We start from the raw sequence: 26042 nt of genomic DNA, 5'->3' as shown, positions 1-26042 counted from the left end.
TTTTCATGAGTAGGCACCACAGCAGCATTTTGGGCTATATTTACAACAGTGGAAAGCCAGAATTTATTTTGTTAGAAAAGGTAAGTGATGAAATGTCAGGAAGATGATTGATCCCTATTTCAAGTTGCCTGATGAACTCCATAATTAGAAGGAATATTTTCCTTGAAAATTCTACCATCTCTACTATTTTTATACTTTACTATTCACAGAGATAAATCCCTCAGTTTGCAGATGTACCTTGCTTTTGTGCCTCTGAATTTAAAAGCATGACTTCCTCTCACCTGTACTTCCCAGGAAAAACACTGGCAGCCTGCCCAAACCCCTCGCTATTTTGACATACTAAACCTACAACTCCCTCAGAGCACATGGATGGGGATGCTGAAGAGCTGACTGACTGGTTACATGAAGGTAATCAGGCTGTGTTAGGGTCAATGTTCCCCATTGCCTTCCAGACCCAGTACATATCACTGGCACCCCATGAACCTCATGGCATGAGAGAACAGACATTCCTCTGACTGCACAAAGAAAGGGGCAGAAAAACCAATGAATTACACAGCTGAGCTGGCATCCCCAGGACCCAGCATCTTATTTCAGTTCTAAAGCAGCAGCTCCCTCAAACTCCATGTAAAGAGAGAAACCTGGACCAGTCAGAAGCCCAGCATCACCTTCAACCCCAGACTGTGGCTCTAGTAGCCAACACTTCTTTCAGGGCAGGAATACCTCACCTCTCAACACTGGGGACAGTGAAATCATCTCCTCTTTTCTCTTGTAGGTCTATCACATAACACCAAAACTTCAAAAACCTCCTAGGGAATAAACCTTCTGCAGCTGGCCTGTCAGCCCGGCAGCTGAAGCCATGGAAGACAAAGTAAAATGCTCTGGGTTCAGATTTGGTTTATGACAATATGGCACACAACCTGTCCCCTAAATAAAGTTTAAATACCAACATACAATAGTACTAAAACTAAACAGAACACCATTTAGACTGCTAACAAGAAAATTAAGATCAGTAAGCACCGATGTTCATAATGGTTATTCGTAGAACTAATTCAGTTCTTGGAATACACATTATAACCTTCAATGACACAATCATATATGGTTTTTATACTGATCTTCTAGCTCATTCGCTTCACAAGTTAGAGATGAAAGCAGCTGAAATTCTCAGAGCAAGTGTAAAGTTTCCATCTCTGAACTTCCGAGCAGTTGATTTTGTAATGTAAATAATATTATTGCAATGCATTTTTACATGACTGCAATCCATTTTTACAGTAATGTATTCCATGTTTTGTCAGGTAAAAAAAACAAACAACTGTCTAAAATAAAGCCCGACAAGCATGAAAGGTCCCCTACCGAGGTCAAGGGACTAGATATGAGTATCTCATAACAATGTCTTATCTCTCCTGTAGTTTAATTCATTATTTATTTTCTATACAGTTAGCAATGTGATTATGTCACCACTATACAACCCTTTGCATCCATAACACTGCCACTTGGTGATCCTGTTACACTTCCACATAGGGAACCCGGATAAGGAGAAATCCATCTGCTCTCCTCTTCACACTTGAAACTCAGAAACCTTGTGGCCAGCCCCTCCCTGTGTCTAATGGTGCTGACCACATAGTTTCCACTCACCCGTCCAACCAGCATTAACAGAAAAAACATTTCTTCACTGTGCAGAGAGAAGCATCAGTGGTGGGAAAGGAAGTTTAGGAAAGTTACCAATGAAAAAAGACAGTGTTACAGCAAATGAAAATCCACTGTATACTGATAACATCCATCTAGACACCCTTACATCAATGTATAATTCATTTGGAAGACTCTTTGTTCCCTCTTCAATGACTTATTAATGATTCATTAATAATCTTTGAGAGTAAGAACAAACAGGTGTAGAAGATATTGCATTCAAGAAGATTTTAGTACCAGCTTACCCAACTGAAACTTGCATCTTTACTGCCTATACCAGATGATGAAAACCATGACACTACCCTGAGGCTTCAAGCTGCTGCTCACTGGCTGCCTCTATACTGCAAGATCACAGTTGGTTTCCACATCTATAAACAAGTCACGACAGAAACCCATGGCTGTATCCTAGCCTGAGGAAAGATTGGGCATGCACAATTCCTCAGCTCCCTGGTACCCGCCAGACATGAAGGAGGGTACACAGCCTAGAAGGGAGTTGTGCCATGCTACAGCTATTCCTGATCTGGATGTCTGGGGAATCAGGTCTGCACCAGCCCCTAAAGTCAAGCACTGCCAATTCTGTACGTAATCCACTTACTTTGAGACACACAAATTATGTCTTTATTTAAAAACTGAAAAGGCAGAAAAAGCATGTGTTCAAACTGTGTTTATAAACAAGTTAGAGATACAGAGTACTGCCTTAGGGAAGCTTCCATTGAGAACTGATCACAGTTTAGAAAATAGCAGAAGCGAAGATATACAGACATCTGTCCCATTGCTTTTGAACAGATACAAATAATTAAATAAGCATGTGGAGCCTTTTGGGTTGACAATTCATATTTTGTCAGAGGGTTAACAGCAGTTACATAGGTACTACCTTAACTCTGGATGCTTAGGCACATTGTAGATTCCTCTATACTAGAGGGAACTTACAGCTCCTAACAACTCTGGTCCAGCAAAGTGACTGGCAAGTCTCATGCTGCTTCGATACTGATAGTATCTCCACTGCACAAGGCTATGGTATCACAGCTAATCCACAGCTAAATTCCACAGCACATTCTTTCACCTTGCTTCAAAATCAAAGCTCTTTGTAGTTTTCGCAAGTGACATAATGCCCATGGTAAATTAAGAAAAAAAAAAAGAAGTCTTTAACAATGTGAACATTTCCAGTTCTGAAACATGTGGAAAAAGAAACTAAAGAAAAAAAAAAAAAAAAAAAGGTTTTGTAAAAAAGAAGAAAGATACCCCTGGTTTTCCCCTCAAGGATAAATCCATTTCCAGCATACTTAGTATTTTAGCAGGCACAGAACTGTTCTGTTCCACTTCAGTGTTGCATAAATACAACAAGGACTGTAGCCAGGCTCTTCCACCCTATGACTCCAAACAGAAGGAATCAGTGGGGGGAAGGCTATCGGGTAATGGCTATGCTGGGTTAGCCCCAGCCATACTCAGAAACCAGTTTCCTTATTTCCTTACCCTCTGTTTCCGTAGGCTTCCTGGGCTGGTGGGAGATGGGCTTGGAGACTTCCCAGAGCGGGGAGTAGAAAGCTGGCTACCAGGGGTTCCATTCACTAAAAGAGCAATAAATTGAAAAAATAAATACAAGGCATTATTAAAAGCAAATAAATAGTTAAATCAACATACGTCTTTTCATTCTTTGCTGAAGAGATTAATTTGCTTTTGCTTAATGGTTTAAACATTAAATAAGGTAATTCACAAAAGAACTTTTTCCTCAGTGTTTTGGCTCATGAAGCCAATTTTTATACAGAGTGCAAGTAAATAAACACACCTGAAAGACTGTTTTGTCAATGGCAGAGAACATGAACATGTTTTCTTAAACTGTATTGTTCCTGTGCTTGAAAGTGATGGGGAACAAGATGCTTTGTTGACTTTAACAGACAGTTGATATATGTAAACCTTTTCATTCATTTAGTTATGGTTTGAAGTGCTACCCACCAAAAGTAAAAAGCAGTATTGCTTGCAAGAACAAATCAGCTGCTTGCTGTTCCTCACTCATTCATTTGAAGAGATTTTTGCAGTAGTATCTACCCCAAACATCACCTCAGACTTAACCCAGAAGGGCTTTCTAGAGGCAAATAAACTGGATGCAACACCTCAAGTCTGACTTGCAGCAAAGCATCACTTCCACAAATAAGTAAGTTCCTTCATATATGTTAGTGCCTATCATTTTAGAAGCATCTTTTGCATGCATGTGACATTATCTATTCAATTAACAAAACAATACCAGCAGAGGACAGAATTCTGCTACAAAATAGTCACACAAAAGGCTATCAATAATGTTTACACTGAGCTAGATAGAAACACTACAAAGCGTGGATCACATATATATGTAAATATTCTTAAACAAGCAACTGTTATATCACAGTCCATATTTGCCAGCACCAGGAAAAAAATATAATCGACTATTGAATTCCCAGATTCTGAATCTTAGGAGAATATTTACACACTAGGATATCAACAAGGTATTTGACTTACCTTCTATGAGTTCTAACATGGACAAAATCTTACTGTTTTAACCTGATAACAGCAAGCAGCAAAATTCCTGCTCTGTACTAAGCCAAGCTGTAGCCAAGATGAGAAGCAATGGGATTAGTTAAGGATAGCTGGGGCTGCTCACAGAGTGAGCTGAATGCGATGCAGGATTCATAAGCAGAAGCCTTTTCTGCGTAAGGCTGACGTCTTCAGAGCAGCAGTGGGAGGTGCAGGTGCTGTCTTAGGGCTACATCAAAGGTGTCAATTAAGCATAATGCTGCTGCTTCACAACGCTGAGCCACCGCAACCCCCACTCGCTTTCCATGGAGCCCCAAAAGCCTAAGCAATTCTATATGCTGTGCACTGAATCATAATGAGGTGCCTTTGGGGGCAATATACCAAATGACTCATCTGAAAATCAAAATGACAATAACTCTTGTAAAACCTTGGCTGACTGGCAATCTAGCAAATGTTAATTCCTTTGGATAATACAGGAGGCATTTTTAATAGATTTTCCTTACTTTTTACATAATACGTTGTTCTCACTGGCTAATACTGGGCCCACACATTATAAGGAAGAAACATGTGTATCTACCACAACACACCACTCACATCAAGAAAACACATTATACTGCATGATAAATAATGATCGCTTAACAGAGCTTAGGTGCTATGAGTGATCAAATCTCAACATCACTTTGTGCAAGGCATTGTTTAAGGCAAAGGTGCAATATATTGGTATAATGATAGGAATAACAAGATAAATGAATTGGATTTAAATAGGCTGCTTTTCTAGAAAAACATTCTACACATGTAGGCTTCAAATTCTCTTTGTACAGAGGACAATAGTTGGCACATATCAGCACTGATTCAAATGCTGCACTAAGTGTGTGTGGGAAACTACATGCATATGGACACATTCACTGAAGTTCATACAGTATTCAGCAAAACACCCCATAGGTCTGGCCAATAATGACTAAAATCAAATTTATTATCAATACTTCTGAAATCATTTAGGAAAAGGACAAGATGAGGACATTAAAAATGAGATTTTTGGAACCTTAAACTTACAGTTTTAAAGGGCTCCTTATAAGCAAATATGGTACTATTTAGAAACTAATTCTAAACTACTAGTTTTCACATAGAGCTAGTCCTCAGGACTGCTAAGTAACAAGACTTCTCTTTAAACCAAGCAGATATTCTCAGGTCTTATTATTATGAAAAAAATTAAGATAAGAGAGACACTTTAATAGATCTTGTAGCACTAGGCAGTGGTTCCTGTTCCTTACAGATTGACTCCTTCCCCAGAACTTTCAACAACGATTTTTCTTAGAAATACTATTGCCGTTATTCTGTCCTGAAGACAAAGACTTGAAGCTACCAAGTGGATGCAGACAAACAGATGCAATGTTGTCTTTGACTCTTAATGTATTTCCCATGTACCATGTTTCATCTGTTTAAGATGAAAAACCAAAGTATTACAAACCCTAAAAATCACTCGCTTTCCAGCACCAGAGTATCTAAAGCATTTAAGCTAAGCTCCAATGCTCTCCCCAACAGCATTTTTGAAAAAGGAAAATGATGATAGTTGTGCTTGTGTTGGACACCTGTAATATCTGAAATCAAGAGCACGATTAATGGATCAAGGTCCTCAGGAGATTTAAGTGGCATTTGCTCACCTCCCTACCCATATCCAAAATACAAAGGTGGTAAGTACCTAAAATGCATACCAAGGTTTTTGCGAGTGTATAAGGACTCCCTGTGGAGAGACGTTTAGGAAACTAGAGATGACAGTTAGCATTGAGGATGAAATTCCTTTCACCGGTCTTTAGGTACCTATTGCATTGACTTCTACATCTGAAGTAGTTTTCTAGACCTTATTTCAACCAAGTTGCTGTCATAGCATGAGACGTATCATCCCCAAGCAACCATCTAAAAGGGACCTGATGTACTAGGAGCATCCACTGAAGTGTAGACTTCTAAAGCTAGGAAAGATGAATCCAAACACATGTACCTAGAGGTTTAAGATATGCTGGAGATGAAGCAAAATCATCAAAATTCTCCCCACCTACCAATTTTAGTGGATTTTATTCCAAACACAGAACTGCATTAAATAAACTTTGATGACCGAAGGCATACAAGGTCTACATTAGAGTCAACCTGAACAGGGACTGGGGTGAGGTGGGTTTTATTCCCAACTCTCTATATGCATCTGCACAACATCAGGCAAGTAATATCATCTTTACTACTTGTCTACTTAGGCTTTAAGTTCTGGCTGAATGAACTCTCTGTGCACATCATGTCTGTCTTCTGGATGCTGGATACCTGCAGATATATATTACTATTACTACCGATACCATTAATGTAATGCTTAAGACTGACATCACAACAGGCAAGAAATCCCAATTCCTAATAATTCCCCAGTCTACTCCAGAGCCCCCTCCTTTTTTATCTTCTTGTTTATGGCTTGTGGCCATTTCACCTCTGACTCTAATTCCTTGTAATTCACTATACTGAATTTGCAAATAGAGTTGATGTTAAGTGCTGTGTAGTGGGAAGAGACTGGACTGATTCTGACCCCCTTCCTGAACTCCATTTACAATCACGACAATTCAAAGGCCATTCTTACATACACTGCTCATGACGAGACAACACAGAAACAAATATGTGAATAAAATCAATAATATTTAATAATAATGCATTCCTAGTAAGTAGTGGAATATAGTCTAAACTGCCCTAAAAATCATTTCTAGGTGGAATGCATTCTGGTTGGAAACTGCATTCCTGTCCAGTATCTGCACTGCATTTCTCATGGGCTGATACAGCACATGTTCCTACAGGGAACATTTATGTAGATAAAGACATATGAAATTGGTAAATCACTGTTGTGATTAATCATGTTATTGAGTGAGGCAAGAGTTTTCTTGTCACTTTTATTCATAAAATGGCAGGGGTCAGAGACTTCAGCTTAACACGCAGCGCCCTCCCATCGTCTCATGAAAAAGATTTATCTGTACAAAATTTCAGAGGAAAAATATGTATTAAAAAGCTAAAACAATAACAAAATTATTGTGGCTGCTCGGAACAGATGTATGCAACTGCTCATGTGAACTCCTTTCCTTACCATCCTCTCAGTGGGGACGCATAACAGAGCAAGAACCTATCTTCGTATTTGTTTTTCCAGCACCTGGCACACACATGAAGGTAGAAAACCCCACAAAAAAGAACACTAAGCTGGATACCATCATCTACTAAGATAAATGCAAAATAGGTTTTCATATAATGATGTTTATGAACTAGTTAAAACACTGTAAATAAAATGTACTTTGATGGCAATCCAATAAATAATTTTGATAGGGAAATTTGTTATTAAATAATAATAATAAAAACTGAGAAAAGCTGAATGGAAGTGTCAAGTGCCAGTCTGAGAAGCTGCCGATGCCACTGCACTGTATTAAAATCATACCCTCCTATAAAACTGCCTGTTCATGTGTTAGCATCTTGTACTCTATAAAACATTTAGAGATGACTCTGTGTGTTAATAAAAGTGGTTTGCCAAACACAAGAGTGTGTGCAAAGAGGAAAAAATGAGACCAAAGGAAAAGAATGGTGCAGGCTTTTTTGCAGCCACAACTTACTTACAACTAGTACAGGATAAACTAAAAAATGATTTACAGAAGTCACAACAACGTGTGCAGGTAATTTTCAACAACTGTTAGCTAGAAAATAGTGATGCAAGATCGCTACTTGACCTTGTATCAATTACTCCTGTAGTTTGTCGCTGTTCTTTCCAAAACAACATTTTTGCCTCAGTAGAATTATGTAGTTACAAAGCAGTTATGGAACAAACCATACCTTGCCTTTTGGTTCCTTCTGCTTCTGTATTCTACTTTTATACACCTTGTCATTTTTCTCTTCATTCCGAAAGACAGTTTGTCCGAAGCATCACATTAAGCAAGTTCCCTCATTAACACTCCCCAGTAAAGACAAGGCTTTACAGGTTCTACATCAGAATGCAACTGGTTGAGAAAAACTCCAAATAACGAGTACTGTGTTGATTTTAACTGGTTCTAAACTGTCCTTCTTACATTCAATCTTTTCTAGAGTTTATGATGTGAAGTTTCTTCTCTATGGGGGTGGTGAGGCACTGGAAGAGGTTACCCAGAAAAGCTGTGGACGCCCCATTCCTCGAAGTGCTCAAGGCCAGGCTGAATGGGGCTTTGAGCAGCCTGGTCTAGTGGAAGGTGTCCCTGCCCATGACAGGGGGGTTGGAACTCGATAATCTTTAAGGTCCCTTCCAACCCAGACGACTGTGATTATGCAGATACAAGAAAAACATCTCTCTTCCACTAAGACAAGGCTTGACAGACCCATACAGAGTTTTCACATGATCAACAGATCAACAGATTAAAAGTGTCAGCAAAAGGGATCACCTTCAGATCAGGTTTATATTCGTATCTTAGTAGCCACCAGTACCTGAGACCCTGTAAGTCACTGGTACGTGTGGTAGCCACACAACGTAACCCAAGCAGTGCAGAGCTCAGCAGGGACTGTAAACCCCACACACACTCAGCCCACAACAACCTCCATGGAATGGCCACTTCTACCCCAACCTGAAGTCAGCTATGTCCACACTTTCAAGCAGAGAAGTGCTGTAGACACTTAGACATTGCAGACATGCCTGATATCTCAGAAGACAGGAGTCTTCCTTGAAAATATCGTTTCCTGGAATCCACGAGTAATTTTTTTTTTTTTTTTGGTAACCTCATAAGGTGGGCAAGTGCCTCTTGTTTTTTTTCTCTGCACTTCATCAGAGTACAGCTGATATTTATGACCTTGGCTGCTAATTTTGTGTAGATCCTAACCGAGAGAGCATCTACATATATGTAAGTTTTAATGAAAATTTCCTTTGAACTGTTTTGCCTAATTAGAAAAACTAGGATTCTCAAATCAGTTTGTGTGAATGGAGTGCCAACTCTGAGGACATTTTCTCATTCAGCATTTAACTTTCTATTCCCTTTAGAGGGTTAAACTATTCAGTCTAACCAAATCTATTTCTCTTACTAACTCCTGATTTTTGTTACGGGCTATAAAATGATAAAACGTAGTTTTTTAATTATTAGTATCAAGTAGAAACACCATAAATAAAAAATTAAAAAGAAGCCAGGATCAAAGTAAAAATCATCTAAAAATCCCTGGGTCTGTAGGATGACTCCACCACTCCCATGGGTTTGTACTCTTGGCTTCAGGAAAGTTTTGCTTCAGCATATTTATTACAAAATCTGTCAGCTGAGTACCTGTAACAGTGTGAATAAAAGCATGTGACCTCACCAAAAACAATATGATATGTTCCTTCCTTTGGGATCCAAAAGGTCTTCTTGACTCAGGTGGCTGAAGAAGGGTTGTTTCTGCATAATGGTTTAGGGATGAACTATCCAACTAAATGAAAACATATCTTCTTGTGGAGAAACACATCTACCCCTTTTTTTCTAACTAGCTCAGAAAAGCACAAGCATCTGCCCTAGAGAAGTCTTCAATAAGATCCAATTTCCATATCCCAAACCACTTTTTTCTTTAGGGAACATCTACAGTTTTGATCAGGCTTTAGTCTGAGGTGTAGTTTTATGATTTCTTTACCCAGGTGCAATTTATTTTTGAAAAAAAAACCAAACCAGCCCTTGGTAATAGGACCTACTCTATCTGCTCTTCACATGTTCCCTTTGTCATTCCGAATAGGTACGTGTATCAACTCAGTTACTCTTGAAACAGACCCCTGTCGCACTAAATAACTGAAACTGCAAAACGACTCCTCTTAACCCCAAACCTGAATTGCTGTTACAAAAAAGATTTCAAACATCCGAAATATTGTGGGTGACAGTTTAACTCAGCGGGGAGGAGAAGTGAGAAGTAAGTAATTTTGAAGGAGATGTTCAAACTGAAAAAAAACCAACCAGAAAGTAGTTTTGTTGTGAGCAAGTCCTGAAAATTATGAGTTGAGATTTCAGAGGCTAAAACAGGGTTCATCCAAATGCAGTATCCTTCCTTAATTTAACAGAAAAAGGTACAATAATTCCAGCCATCTCATGCTGCTCTCGATTTGATTAAAAGTAATGATCAGGAAGAAGTAAGCGCTGTGTTCTGCAAATCTGTTACCTCTTCACCTGCATTGAGGCTGACACCAATGGTGTTAATTGGTAGCTGGACAGAAGCCAACAGCTACTGAATAGCTTTCAGACATTCATAATTTTCAGTCACCAGCATCAGGCTGATACCTGGCCTCACTGAAACTCAATGTCTCTTTTATGATGTCCTTTCCCAAATAATATCTGATGCCAACAAAAAAACCCCAACCATTAAGGTGTTTTACAGCCTTTAAGAAGACATCAGGAAAATTAAATAGAGACAGGATTATCTATTGCACTTGGAACCAGACTTCAGCCCTCTGCTTGCCTGGGAGGTCACACTACTTTTCTCTGCTTCTCTCCTTTGCCTTGTTTCTTGCTTCTCTCCTCTATTTAGACTGAAAGCATTTTGAAGCAGACAATACCTCAAATGCATTTGTAAAAAATCAGGAAGCTATCCTCCTGCAGCGAGACTTGTCTTGTACTGTTTTGAAACACTGTCAGATGTAAATAAAAAACTGAACAAAACATAATAATGGAGAAGTCAGCTCTTACCACAGATCTTCCTAGCTTGCATGTACTCTTTTAAGAAAAAAAGTATTCTGTGTTTTTATATAAAAATAGGATGCATCTGCTTTCAGAGTCAGGGAGGCTACCAGGAGAATATAAGCACATTAAACACATGCTCTGTTAAGAAATTACAAAAAGGAAAAAGCAAGGATGGAAGAAAGGTGACCACCACCTATGGAGGAGCATACATTCCTCTTAAATATGTCAAGAAATGGTGTAAAAGCACATGCAGCTTTTTTTGCTCACTGTAGGTTGTAATGCTCAAAAGGGTGAGGGGTGTGTGTCTCCCATTCCCTTACAAAGTGACCCATTACCTTGCCCTCAGTTAACCAGAGTACAGATTTGCACCTGCGTGGCACTGAGCGCTAGTGCAGTCTCCAGTATTGCTAAGGGTCTTTGTCTGCAACCCTGCAGCCTGCTTGCCACCTGAAGCTCCACCTTTTCCCCCATCCTGCTGTGACAGGTTGTCCCAGCGCCTGTGGGACAGTATTTTTTATTTTTCTGTTCCCATGCTGTTACTGCCATGGCCAGGTACCTGCAAACCCTGACACTATTTTTATGGTAGGTCTGTATGGGGCTTTCAGGCTTGCCAAGGATGCTTCCCTTACAGGCAATGGAGGGATAAAGGCAACCCCAGCGGGTGAAGGTTATCTAAGATCCTTGGGAATGTCACTAAGAACCCTTTGCCCATAGTACCAGATGAGAGGACAAGGGAAATGGTTCTCTGGAGCAATGGCTGGGGGCTCGCCAAGGAGGGGAGACACTCAGGGTCCTTTGCCTGCTCCCACACGCAGTCAGGGGCCACTACAACAAGGGGAGACTGAAGCAGAAAGCAAGGGCCTTCAAGCAGAATTTTCTCTAAAAATCATCTGTGAACACTACTGAAATTATCTTCAAAGCACCAGTTCTGGTAAAATGGTATTGCTCCAGACTTAGAGATGCAAAAATGAGACACAGATATTAAAGAAAACCAAAAAACCAACCAACCCCTTAAAATAACCCCTTCAATTTCTGTGAGCAATTTCAGAAGCTATTGGGACAAATCTGGGAAAGTTCATCACACCACACTACTATTTGCTCAGACCAAGTAACTCATGGACTTCACCGCATTTATAAACATTTAGTTCAAGCCAAAGTGTGGCTTTAATTCATGTGCCACTTGAAATTCTGTGTCAAACATGGGAAACAGTTCTTGAGGGTGGTATATAAGTGCTTAAACCAAACCAGACCATGTCCTACCCTCATTGACACATCCATCTCTCTAACAATAGGGGAATAACCCAAAGGCTCTTATAATATCCTTCATTAACTCTAATAATGATGAATCCCGATCAGCTATCCTGTGCTGGATGAGAAGAAAAATAATGTTGAATAGCTACATTAAAGACTATACCATACTACAAATGCATACAGGAGAGAATTAAGGGTAAGTCAAGGACATCCATTCATCTCAGGACTTTATCAGTTTTAATATCCAACTTCGACATTTTTACATTTTTTTAACATAGTCTTCGTCTATGCAACTTTCTTTTTAGGGCTCATGTGTAGTATGTGTATCCATGTGTCTTATCTTAATATGGGCATGAACTGATGACCAAGGCAGGCATCTGATCCTTTTGCATAGGAAGAATGCACAAACTTTTCAAAATGCAGCAAGAATCAAATAAGAGGGATCAGATTCTTTCTAATTAGCAACATGCTCTTGTCCATAGAGATTGCTCAGCTTTTTCTCAAGGGTATGCTACTGATAACACTTTCTGCCTGCCCTTATCCCTACTTTTCTCAACTTTTTTTTGTGATAAAACTCTTCACAAAATGATACATCTTTTCATTTTTAGAATGTGTATGTATTGGATTTGATCTGAGCAAAGAATCTGCTATTTTCTTGAGTATGTTTTGTGTTTATCCCTAATGAAAGAAAAAACCCCTAACAGTAAAGATGAATTGAAAGCAGTTTAAAGGCATAGAATAAAAAATAAATTAAAAACCCCCACAGATGTATATACACTTAGCAGTAAAAACATGACAACAAAAGCATAACTTCCAGTTATGCACTAGTCATTTAGGATACTCACTAATACCGAGATGTTCAATGTAGACACACCATGGAAAAAATTATCTGTTCATACGTGCACTAGATGGTAATTCCTTCATTTTGCTACTGTCACAGGTACATAATCCCAATAAATAGGCAGTATTTTTAGGCCTACTGGATGGCAGAATAGTGAAATCTCTATATATTTTCTGCATTTCATGGGAAAACTTTGTATTTTGTCTAACATATGAGTTAGTGCTTCTTCTTTCCACTGCTGTTTTTTTTTAATGAAGTATATAATATCAAACTGCTTGTTTTTAAAATCTATTCATTGATTATTGTTAATTTTACATTATCTAAAAACAATTCTTGAGGGCAAGTGGCCACTTAGTGTAATATTGCTTCCTTTTATGACAGTTATATTGATGTAAAGACTCATATATAGAAGGTTAGAAATAGACTTCCCATAGCATCCACACAAGTTGACTTCAGTATTTGCAGGCTTTCTGCACACAAGAGCTACAGACAGCCAAGTGAGATCCATTGTCACCACAAAAATTAACTTTCATAGAAACGTTTTGAATTGTTTATCCTTTTTAAGCAGTAAGAAGATAGACTAGACTAGACTAGACTAGACTGGAATAGAATAGAAGGACAGGACAGAACAGAACAGAACAGAACAGAACAGAACAGAACAGAACAGAACAGAAGAGATGGAAGAGACCTACAGTGATCACCTAGTCCAGCTGCCTGACCAGTCAGGGCTGACCAAAAGTTAAAGTGTGTTAAGGACATTGTCCAAATGCCTTTTAAAAACAGACAGGCTTGGGGCACTGACCACCTCTCCAGGAAGCCTGTTCCAGTGTATACTGGCTTTGTGTGGCAAAGTATCAGGGGGGCTACAAGGGTGGCTTCTGTGAGAAGCTGCTAGAAGCTTCCCACATGTCCCATAGAATTGACGCCAGCTGGCTCCAAGATGGACTCGCTGCTGGTCAAGGCTGAGCCCATCAGTGATGGTGGTAGCATCTCTGGGATAGCGTATTTAAGGGAAAAAAACCTGCACAAGACTAGCAGCAGCCAGAAAAGAGTGAAGATATGTAAAAGAAACAGGTCTGCAGACAACAAAGTCAGTGCAGGAGAGATAGGAGGTGCTCCGGGGGGCAGGGGGGCGCTCCAGATGCCACAGTGGAGATTTCCCTGCAGCGCATGGTGGAGACCATGGTGAGGCAGGCTGCACCCTGCAGCCCATGGAGGTCCACGGTAGAGCAGATCTCCACGTGGAAGCCTGTGAGGGACCCCACACCAGGGCAGGTGGGTGCCCGAGGGAGGCTGTGACCCGTGGGCAGCCCACGCTGGAGCAGCTCCTGGCAGGGCCTGTGGCCCCACGGGGAGAGGAGCCCGGGCTGGGGCAGGTTTGCTGGCGGGGCTGGGGACCCCGGGGGGACCCAGACTGGAGCTGTTTGTGTAGACCACAGACCTGTAATCTGTGGGAAGGGCTCATGTTGGAGAAATTTGTGGAGAACTGTCTCCCATGGGAGAGACGCCATGCTGGAACAGGGAAAGAGTATGAGGAATCCTCCTGAGAAGGAAGGAGCAGCAGAAAAAGCATGTGAAGAACTGACCGCAGCCCCGTATCCCGTCCCCCTGTGCCGCTGGCAGGGAAGAGGGAGAGAAAATCAGAAGTTGAGCCCAGGAAGAAAGGAGGGGTGAAGGGAAGGTGCTTTTTTTTTAAAAAAAAATTGTTTTCTCATTACCACACTCTGTCTTGATTGGCAATAAATTAAATAAATTTTCACAGAATCATATAATAGTTTGGGTTATAAGGGACCTTTAAAGGTCATCTAGGTGAATGCCCCTGCAATGAGCAGGGACACCTTCCACTAGATCAGGTTGCTCACAGCCCCGTCCAGCCTGACCTTGAATGTTTCCAGGGATGGGGCATCTACCACCTCTATGGGCAACCTTTGCCAGCGTTTCACCACCCCCATTGCAGAAAAATTTCTTCATTATAGCTGGCCTAAATCTACTTTCTTTTAGTTTAAAACCATTACCCCTTGTCCTATCACAACAGGTCCTGCTAAAAATCTTTCTTCTAAGCCCACTTTAAGTATAGAAATGCTGCAGCAAGATCTTCCCACAGACTCCTCTTCTGCAGGCTGAACAACCCCAACTCTCTCAGCCTGTCTTCATAGCAGAGGTGCTCCATCCCTCTGATCATCTTTGTGGCCCTCCTCTGGACCTGCTCCAACAGGTCCATCTCTTTCCCGTGCTGAGGACTCCCGAGCTGAATGCAGTATTCCACGTGGGGTCTCACCAGAGCAGAGCAGAGGGGCAGATTCACCTCCCTCAGCCTGCTGGCCACACTTCTTTTGATGCAGCCCAGGATATGGTTCGTCTTCCGGGCTGCAAGCGCACATTGCTGGCTGATGTCCAGCTTTTCATCCACCAACACCCCCAAATCCTTCTCAGCAGAGCTGCTCTCGATATTCTGTAGCCTGTATAGATACCTGGTGTTGCCCTGACCCAGGTGCAGGACCTTGCACTTGGCCTTGTTGGACCGCATGAGGTTCACATGGGCCCACTTCTTGAGCTTATCCAGGTCCCCCTCGATGGCATCCTGTCCCTCAGGTGTGTCGACCACATCACTCAACTTGGTCTCATTTGCAAATTTGTTGAGGGTACACTCAATCCCGCTGTCTGTGTCATTGAAGAAGATATTAAACAGTATTGGCCCCTGAGGCACACCACTTGTCACCAATGTCCAGCTGGACATTGAGCTGTTGGCCACTACCCTCTGAATGTAACCATCCAAGCAAATCTTTATCCACCAAGCAGTCCACCCATCAAATCCATATCTCTCCAATTTAGAGGGAAGGGTGTTGTGGGGGACCGAGACTAAGGCCTTACAGAATTCCAGACAAATGACACCTGCAGCTCTTCCCTGTTCCACTGATGCAGTCACTCCATCATAGAAGTCCCCTAGGTTGGTCAGGCAAGATTTGCTGTTGGTGAAGCCATGCTGGCTGTCTCAAATCACCTCCTTGTCCTCTATGTGCCTTGGCACAGCTTCTAGGAGGAGCTGTTCTATGATCTTCCCAGGCACAGGGGTGAGGCTGACAGGTCAGCAGTTCCCAGGGTCCTCCCTTCTACCCTTTTTACAAATGGGTGCAGCATTTCCCTTTTTCCACTCACTGGGAACTTCACCTGACTGCCATGACTTTTCAATTAGCATGGAGACTGGCTTGGCAACGACATGAGCCGGTTCCCTCAGGACTCTGGGATGCATCTCATCAGGTCCCATAGACTTATGTATATTCAGGTTCCTCAGGTGGTCACAAACCTGATCTTCTCTTACAGTAGGAGGGATTTTGCTCCCCCAGTCCCTGTCTTGTGATCCACCCATTTTCTGCAAGTTAAGTCTGCTTTGCCCATGAAGATAATTTCTGAGTGATGTTCCTGTTTTTATCTCAACCCATGAGCCTTTCATTATATTTTCTGTCCCATGTCCAGCTGAAAGGGAAAGTGACAGAGTGGCTTTGGTGGGCACCTGGGGTCCAGCCAGGGTCAACCCACCACACAGTGTTTGACCACCCTCTCAGTAAAGAAATGCTTCCTAATGTCCACTCTAAACCTCTCCTCACCCAGCTTTGAACCGTTCCCATGTGCTCCATCACTGGATAGTTGGGAGAAGAGCTCAGCACCTCCCTCTCCACTTCCCCTCCTCAGGAAGCTGTAGGGAGCAATGAGGTCACCCCTCAGCCTCCTCTCCAAGCAAGACAAGCCCAGAATCCTCAGCCGCTCCTCACAGGACATGGCTTCCAGCCCTTTCACCAGCTTTGTTGCCCTCCTCTGCACACATTCGAGTGCCTTAACGTTCTTCTTAAATTGTGGTGCCCAGAACTGCACACAGCACTCAAGGTGAGGCTGCACCAGTGCTGAATCCAGCAGGATCATCACCTCTTTTGACCGGCTGGTCACACTGCGTCTGATGCACCCCAGGGTGCAGTTTGCCCTCCTGGTGGCCAGGGCACACAGCTGACTCACGCTGAGCCCGCTGCCCACCAGCACCCCCAGATCCCTTTCCACAGGGCTGTCCCAGCCACTCCTCTCCCAATTTGTACTTGTGCCCAGCATTACTCAGTCCCAGGTGCAGAATCTGGCTTTTGTTCTTGTTAAATTTCATCCCATTAATCATTGTCCAATGCTGCAACCTATCTAGATCCCCCTGTAAGGCCTCTTGTTCATTGAGAGAGTCAACAGCACCTCCCAGTTTGGTATCATCATCAAACTTGCTAACGCTGCATTCAACTCCTGCATCCAGATCATCAATAAAAATATTGAACAGAACCAGCCCTAGAACTGAACCCTGAGGAACATTGATGGTGACCAGTCATCAGCCAGATGTAGCCTTGTTTACTACAACACTTTGAGCCCTGCCCTTCAGCCAGTTCTTCACCCAGGCTCCTATCAGCTAACAGACTGATCTGCCAGCATCCTATCCATTCTTGTCAGGCTTTGTCTTATGTTTTTCTCTAAGAAAATCTTAATTACAGTGTGGAAATGATTATGTCCAATAGGCAAGGTCATAGAATATCTTTTGACATACTAGTATGTTCCTGTAAATTTAGTGGTTTCACGTAACATATTTTTAAGATGGGAAATGCGTCATCAGCACAGGACCATCCAAAATGCTTTGCATTTTTAATATTTCCACTATAATGTTTCTTTCCTTGTTATAAATATAATGATATATTAATTATTATTGTGGCATACAGAAAACATTCCTTTTTTTCACCAGCTGTAAAATAATCTCCTGGTCTTTTGCAGTAATTGAACATGTAATGGTATTCTGCTCAGACCCTTGTAAAATTGAACTGCAGGAAATTAAGATTTACTGACCTACACTTCTGCATGTTTAAGTAAAACCAGTACAATTTCTCTCAGGACCAAAATCAACAAGTTATCACATAGCCAACACGGCAAAAATGTTGCTAGTCCCCTGGCAGAAACATTTGTTATGCATAGCAAGACTGTTGTTCCACACAGAAATGAACATACACGGTTCGCTGTCCATTACCTGTGCTCCCAAATGAATATTCATTAGACAAAACCCAGAAAGAGTCCATAACATTCACACAGCAAACTGGGTCTCCCTTGCTAAAGTTTAATTTAACTGTTCCACCTAGCTAGAAAGAAATCTGCTTAATACATGTCTAAGAAAGAGCTACTGCGGGCTTGCTCCTCACTATTGATACTTCTTCCCATTACCTCTTTTCAGGTTTCTCTATTTCAGCTGTTCTTAGGATGTATAGGAGGCATGTTGCCTCCCAGCCCTGTTACCTGTGTCTACACCTCTCTCATTGTGTCTTTCCCACTTCCCTCCTTCCCTGAGCAAGGACCTTTTTTTTTTTCTCAGCTTAGTCTTCTTATGAAAAATATGGTTCCAGTTGGTCCATGTCTCCCCTCTTTGAAACCAGCTAGGAGCACCTGGGCCATTCTGATCACCACCTCCCCATAAAGACCTTACAGTGCTGGATGCAGGTCCCAGTATGAAATTCGCTTCCCTGTCGGCGGAAAACTTCCTGCATGAAGAGTGAGGTGGCTTTCAGACCTCTTGTTCACCTTTTACAAAATCCATATTCACAAGCAGTGCTGCAAATGCTGGATTGGGTCTACTCAACTGGTGCACACCAAGTACTTTGAAGCACCAAGTGGCAAATTATCTAATGCACTTTTCTTTGTTTATTTATTTGTTTTGCTTAGGAATAAGCAGCAGGGGGGAACTAGTCACAGACTACTTCATGGGAGCAGCTGCAAAGGCAGCCAAAGCAAGGCGCTTCAGACTGAGCTTCTTAAAGCTTTTTGCTGTGTCTTCTCCAGCCTGTTCCACTGGCTTGTTCAGTCAGCTCTGACTTTTTCTTCCTCAGCTATCTCTGCACCTCACACTCACATCTGTAATTGCATTCTTTCTCTGCCCTGCCCCCCTTTCCTCAGTATCCTCATTGCCTTTAACCTATCCTTTTCTCACTGCTGCCTCTCAACTCCTTCAGAAACAAAATACAAAATAAAGATTATGAAATCAACCTTTTGCAGACACAGATCCTATGCTGCATAACTTGGACTACTTCCTGCATTATACTTACTAAGTTCCTAGTAAAAAGAATATCTCTTTATGTCAGTCTTTATGTATTGGCAGCAAAATCATGCATGGAAAATAAAGTAAATTGAACCATGGTATGCCAGAATATGATTTATAAAACTGGAGAATTATTTTATATTGGGAAATCACTTCATCGCAGATGCAACTTAGAAAACAAGTGAATTTTGACTATCAACTGTTTCACACATACAATGATTTTCCACAGAATCATGGCACTTCAAGCACATTGCCAATTGTATTGAAACAAATTGGTTGGGTTTTTTTAAGGAAGATTTCTTGCATGCTTTACCTGAGCTAGTAGAAGCAGGAGACTTGCTGCGTCGGGATGGGCCCGGGCTCTTGGTGGTGCTCCTACGCGAAGTTGAAGCTATTTTGGTATAGGAAGTGGATTTCACCACCCGACATTCTAAAAGACAAAGAAACTACATAAGTTAGCAATTAAGAAAGCCAGCAAGATTCTATAACAGAAAGAGCACTGAAAAGCACAAACATTTAGCCCACACTTGTTTTCATTCATCTTGAAGAGTTTTATGAGAAAATATAAAATCTGTATAAATGGCTCCATTAAAATCCAAGTACAGTATGTACCACATCCCAGATAAAGAACTGCTGCAGTAATCCAGACTTTTAGATACCATGGTTACTGCAAGTATTTAGGACAGCTTAATTTAACAGTGCTGAGATTACACATAAAACTTATTTGTTTCTGAAGATTTCAGCCTAAGTAATGCAGTGTTTTTTTGTAAATGATCCAAATGCAATGTAAGCATTTTTTGTTAACCTAGGCAGCCTCTTCTAGAAGAACTGGAAAGCTGCTTTTATATATCAAAATGTTAAGACTGTACAAGATGACGCAGGTGTCTGTCACTCATGAAAGGTTTGAAGAAAGTGAAGCATGTTTGTTGTTCCTGCTTAATCCTCTGGTGAGCAACAGCCCACATTGTATAGCACAGGCAACTCATCACAGGTTGAGGGAAACAGCTCTACTTGCTCATAAGAGACATCAGTAAAATCAATGAAGAGGTGAAATTACACTCCCACTTGAGAACACAGCAAGATGTTCAGGTTAGAGTTTATATACACCCACACAGCTCTGTAGGCATTCTTGCATTGTGCCTGCAAAATGGTTCTTGGCCCGAGGATGAAAGAACTTAGTGTGCATAATGCTGATGTCTTGCACTCATAATGGATACTAACTTAATCACCAGACATATTATACAGCTGGGCAAAAAAAAAAAAAAAAAAAAAAAATCCACTTCTTAGCCAATATACAATTAGAAGTCTGCAGCAATGTTTATACTCTCTTCACCTGACAATGTCAGTATACTTCACTTATTTAAAAATACATCAGTAAACATTTAGTTCTGTATCAACCTGCTTCCCATTGTCTTCCTATGTTTAAGGTTCCTCAACACAGGTTTAGAGAAATAAACAATATTTTTTTCTCCCTACTCAGAAAATACCATGTACAAGCCTGCACATTATTTAGTCTTCACAGATGATCAGTGGAGCCTGTAACATAGTTTAGACAGATTAGAGAACAAAGAAATAAAATTGAGCATAACTCATTAACTTAAACATATCCACCAGAGAATGACATCATGAAATGTATTTCTCTTGGCTGCCCTTGTCTTTCATCAGGCTATTGAAGGAAATAGAAGCAAGAACTGATGCGTTACTGAGGGAACACCCAGCACAGCTAAGAGCTGAGAGGACCAAAGAAACGCCCTGGTCTTCCCAAAGAAGCTTCTCATCCCCAAATCTCTGACCTTTCTAATGCCAAATAGTAGCTAATTTCTTTCTGTTGACATTTCACGTGATTCATTTATGACTACTCTCGTTTTATATGAATGATGAGTAGAAACATAGAGAAACATTTACTCTGTTGTAAGAGGAAAGTATCAGCTGAAAACAGGAGGAATCAGATGAAAGCTTTCAATTAGATTCTACCGGGCAACTACAACAGGAACCTTACAATGATTTGCTGGCATAAACAGGTGCTCCAGAAACTATCTATCCATGTGAAATGTAAACAGTTTCTTTACCTTTCTTGTAAACAAAGATTTAGAATGTCCTGAACACCTAACTGCCAGTTTGTTTGATCTTGGAAAACGATGACATGATTCCAGTGCAGGCCCCATTCACAGGAATCATTTGGGAACTGAATATTCTAATGGTCAACAAATGAGACTGAAGTAGAATGACTCATTCAAGCTAAACCCATTAGAACGTAATTATTTGCTTAGTAGAAAAACTTAAGGGCCCATGAGTAAAACAGCCAGGTACTTTTTGTAATAGACTTTACTATGTTTCCTGTTTCCAACATGTAAAGAAAACAATTATCTACATCCCTCTCTTGCAATTTGTGCTGTGCACTAAAGCTTAACTCTCATCTTATTACAAGTATTAATATGCATTCAAGTTCTCTCAATACCTTCTAAGCACCCAGAGTTAGAATGAGGTTAGAGATAAGATTCTGTATTTGAATGCATATTTTCTCTTCTAGTATTGGAAAGGACCAGGCGAAAAGTGGTACAAAAGAAAAGAAGAGGCAAATAAATGCATGTCACGGTTATCTTTCCATCCTACTGATACAATGCTATTGAGGACAATACTCAAGACAACCCTTCTTTTATTTTTTTATTCATAAACAGGCAGCGGTATGACTTGTGGAGAACCACGTGCACAAGCTTTCAGTGCTGCATACCAGGGTCAGGCAACTCATGTCTTCAAGACTGTGGCAAGACTAGTTACAGAGTCTAAAATGATTTCCAGTTATGAGTAGAATGTAACCATGCTGCTTGTTGTAAACAGGTCTCAGCTCCCATGAACAGTTTATGTATGCAATTTTGTTGTAACATTTAGTATGGAAAACTAAAATTTTACTGTAGGCAAGGATCCCACTTAGTAACCACAAAACCACTGCTTGTCTCCTCTAAGACATTACCATTATCTGCCTGTTGCTGTAGAACTATGTGTGCATAAAGAGGAAGGGAAAACTAAACAAAAAAGTTTGTTTTTTAAAACCACATGTTCTACACAGAATCTATCCTGGTAAGGAAATAAATATGTATCGTCTCCTCATCAACAGTATTCTGATAACCATACAATGGATCCTTGGTAAGCCATCAAATAGAAGAACATTTTTTCCCCTGATTTTCTTCTGATGCCAAAACTATATCAGAAATAGATCTGAACTCCTGACAGAAGAGAGTTATAGTGCCTTTTCACTCATGTGGGCATGCTCAGCCAAGAAGAAACACTAAGTGTTTCTGATTACGTTCAGTGGGGAAGAAATGTATCATGAAGTCCCAGTCCTTCCTCCCACCATCGACTGACTAAGATTAAAGGAATAAAATGATGACACCCATGGTAACGTGAAGCAAAAGAAGGTCAACTTTTAAGGTTTGATCGTAGGCTTTATTGCTTTCCACCTCAGAACAATAGATAAATAAGAATGTTCTTCCAGCCAAAACATCTTGCAATAAGATGTTCTATTGTATAAATACAGACAGAACTAAAAAGTGGGAGAAAGAAGTACAAACAATCGGCAGCAAGACTAACGATGTGACACTGCAGTCCCTTTACAGCGTAGAATATCACCACAGCAGTCTGAGGCATTTGATGGACATTAAGAACAGTACAGCTGAGAAAAAAAGAGGAAATATCCCAAGGCTATGATCTGACATCATTGAGACACCATAGGGACAAGACAGGAAACACAAAGTTCCTGAGATTGCATGGTGGTTTCAATGAGCGGTAGGAACTGGTACAACTAGGAGGAACCCCAGCATATTTACTTGTGAGCTCTTGATTCTTCCTGTTGTCTAATGGATAAAATGTAAGCATGAGGTAATTCAGGGATGTTAACGCACAGCATCATAACGCCTCCAGTCTCCAGGTCGGTGATGTTTCATTTCCAAGATGTTTCATTAGCTTGTATGTTCGGTAGATTTTACAATGCCAAGAAAGCAATACAGAGTAACTAATCTGCAATAAATGTGTCATAAAATGAAAAAATTTAACATGTTTTGAGAGAACACTGAAAAGTTATCTAAACTACCAGGAGATCAAAAAGGCTTCCTTGTCAGCAATACAGAAGTTGATTGTATGGGCTTCATGAGTTCTGGGCTAAAATATCATTCTATGTACTGTTTTGCCTTTTTTTTTTTTTTTTTTTTTTTTTTTTTTGAGGCCTCTGTGTAGAGGACAGATACTTACTTTTTTTGGTATCCCTGTCAATCTGTTTCTCTAAGACAGGAACATTTAACTTGGTTTAAGCAACAGCTGTATCCTACAGATAAGCAAGGAAGGAAGATCAAGGATGTATGTGGTTGTTGGTAAGCCACTTTACTGTAAGTCTTAAGCTGGTACCTTTTACCACTGCTTAAAGACATTAGCCTCACTAGCAGTGTCCTCAGGCCAATCAGTAGATCATTACCCCAAATGCAGTACCGATTTTAGTTTTTAATGTTAAGAGTAATTTGTTCCATGTTGCTAATACTTAATGCAGCTAATAAGATTTTACTTTTCAGCTGCATTCATGCCTTCAATTAAAACCAGTAATCTTCTGTTTGCAGAACTAAGTTTCACTCTTCCGCAAAAGGGAAATGGTACCATCCTGTCTAGTGGCATTGAAATAGACTGAAATTCACCCAACCCTACTGACAAATCAGTGGCAGCTATGACTTGTAATTACATGTTTAAAAGGGTAACTATCATACAGTTTCCAGAAATGAAAGGGATCTAGGGTATTTCACAGAGGTTTAAGTAATTTCAAACCTTCTATTGTCATGGTTGTGCCTACTTAAATTTTGTTCTGCATGTCTTCACGTTCAATGTGTTCCTGATGCAGATGGACAGTGATGTATGCATAGAATACAAAATCCTGACATTTTATCCCATGCACTAAGCTATCTGCCACTGTAAATGCATTTTTTTGGGAGACATTTTATCTTCTGATTTGATTCCTTACCAGTAACTTGTCCTCCACTCATGACAAAGATTAGGAATACTTTATTTCAACTCTGTGCTGCATATTTGTGACAGCAAATACCTAAACATCCTTTTTTTTTTTTTTTTCTGCCAAGAAACATGCTTTGACTGGGGTATAAAATATAGAAAAAGCTAGATTTTCCTTCATGTAAAGTATCATTCTCCACTTCTGAAACTGGGATAAGTATTTACTGACAAGGCAAAAGCCAGAAATAAGGAAGGTATTCATGAATTCCTGTACTATGACTAATATCTCATTCTGCTCTAATGTATAACTTTCAAAATTCTTATTTGTTTCTAAATTCAGTGAAGTCACTCAGAAAGATTTTCTTAAAAGGTAAACAGAATTTATCTATAATCAAAATGTTGCTTCAAGTATTTCCTACTTTATCTTCAAACGTGCTCCTGTCTACATAACTTAAAGACACTGTTGGGAGGATTGAACTCATTGAGTACAAGACAGCTAAAAATGTGATGCATACATATGAACTATTCACCCCATGGTCCTTCCACACTCCATGGAACATGTGACCTATCTTAGGAACCTGTAAGTTAGAAAAGATGAATCTTACTCATGAATGACCAGATATAAATTATAGATTTTGAGTACTGGGGAAGGTACCCTAAATAGAAGCAGTATCTTTGGATGGGGATGGGCTCTTTTACTCAATACAAACAGTAACACAAGATTTTTGCTGTATTTCATAATCTTACTGTGTATGAGTAGATTTTATCTTCCTGCCTTCTCCAAGTGCTAACCTTTTTGTCAGAATCATCTCACACAGACTTCCATGTTAATATTTTGGCTATACAAACACTATGATGTTAAATTTTACTTTTCAACAGAGAAGGAATCTGCTATCATGAAAAGTACCACCCTACAGCAGTGATAATGAGGAGTTAAAAAACATTTTTCATCACTGCAACAGCTTCTCTGACAAGGCACAATATCTAATTATTTTCCAACTCTGCGTTTGTAGGCAGCCAAAATTAGAAGACTTCTTCAAAACCTGCTTGCCTAAATGAATCTGAAATATTTCCTACCAAACCCATGTGAATGAATTTACATGTGTAAAATATTAATTTCTGAAGCTGAAATTGCGTTATCAGAAAATATTTTAAGAGACTTGAAGAATGAGTTGCAATATGAACTCTGTCATTAGCTAAAACACACTGCTAGCACACGGTCTTTAACGTGTATGTCTTGTGCGTCTTGCCACATACTCCCCTTCACTTCCAGAGATTTTATCACTTCTTTGCACAATATACTTCACCCAAGCTGTTCCAATGCTATTCATTAGTTTAACCCTATACTCAGAACACTCCCCCTACTGCAGGTTTACCACACTAGCTGCACTGACCAAAATATCAGAAAGTTACTTTTAACTGGAAATGGCTAACATGACACAACTGATTACAACTGCAATCGACTATATTATTTTTCTGTATGGCCTCAACATTATTATTCATGAAACAAAGAAACGTGTCCTGCCTTTGCTTTTTCTTTCCGTGACAAAAGCTTGTTCACTGGTCATATACTCTAACAACAGCAGATATCCCTCTAATGCCCCTGGTGAAGTTGGGGGGGAAATTCTTACTGAAGAGCCTTACTTTATCTTATTGGATGGCATTTTTCTTGACATTGTTTTATTCATGCAATTGGAGATGAAATGAGAGGATAGTACAAATTAATCAGTTCTTAAGTGTTCCGTTCAGCAGGATCAATGGCATGCTTTCCTGTCCAGTCCAAAGAGGTAGTATTTGTCGTATTACCTATTAAAAATCATCTTGTTCTTTGAGAATAAACAGACTTCCTATCCAATCCAGATGGTAAATATTAACATCATCCCAAGCATCAAGTACACAGGCATTCCATCATTTATTATTTTTTTTATTCCAGTCTAAGAGAAGTGACAACATTATAGTCCAACAAATTCAGGGTGTTTGGCACTACTACTTGATGTCTGAAGACTATCACTTGTTTTCA

General features: G+C 40.3%; 1 protein-coding gene across 4 annotated transcripts in view; it reads right to left on the bottom strand.

Annotated features, from left to right (window-relative positions):
* The window catches only part of DCLK1 (doublecortin like kinase 1), a 262095-nt gene that overhangs the window by 67310 nt on the left and 168743 nt on the right, over positions 1–26042 (bottom strand). For 3 of the 4 annotated variants that reach the window (XM_040583371.1, XM_040583370.1, XM_040583374.1), the window contains exons 5-6: positions 19350–19466; positions 3157–3251 (exon numbers count right to left, since the gene is read on the bottom strand). In XM_040583371.1, the coding sequence (XP_040439305.1) occupies positions 3157–3251; positions 19350–19466 (212 nt within the window). Of the gene's footprint in view, positions 1–3156; positions 3252–4176; positions 4342–19349; positions 19467–26042 lie in introns of those variants that run through there. The other variant, XM_040583373.1, reaches the window with a different exon arrangement.

This window comes from Falco naumanni, chromosome 2 (assembly GCF_017639655.2).
Source record: "Falco naumanni isolate bFalNau1 chromosome 2, bFalNau1.pat, whole genome shotgun sequence".
Lineage (NCBI taxonomy): Eukaryota > Metazoa > Chordata > Aves > Falconiformes > Falconidae > Falco > Falco naumanni.
This window is presented reverse-complemented; position numbering and strand designations above follow the sequence as displayed.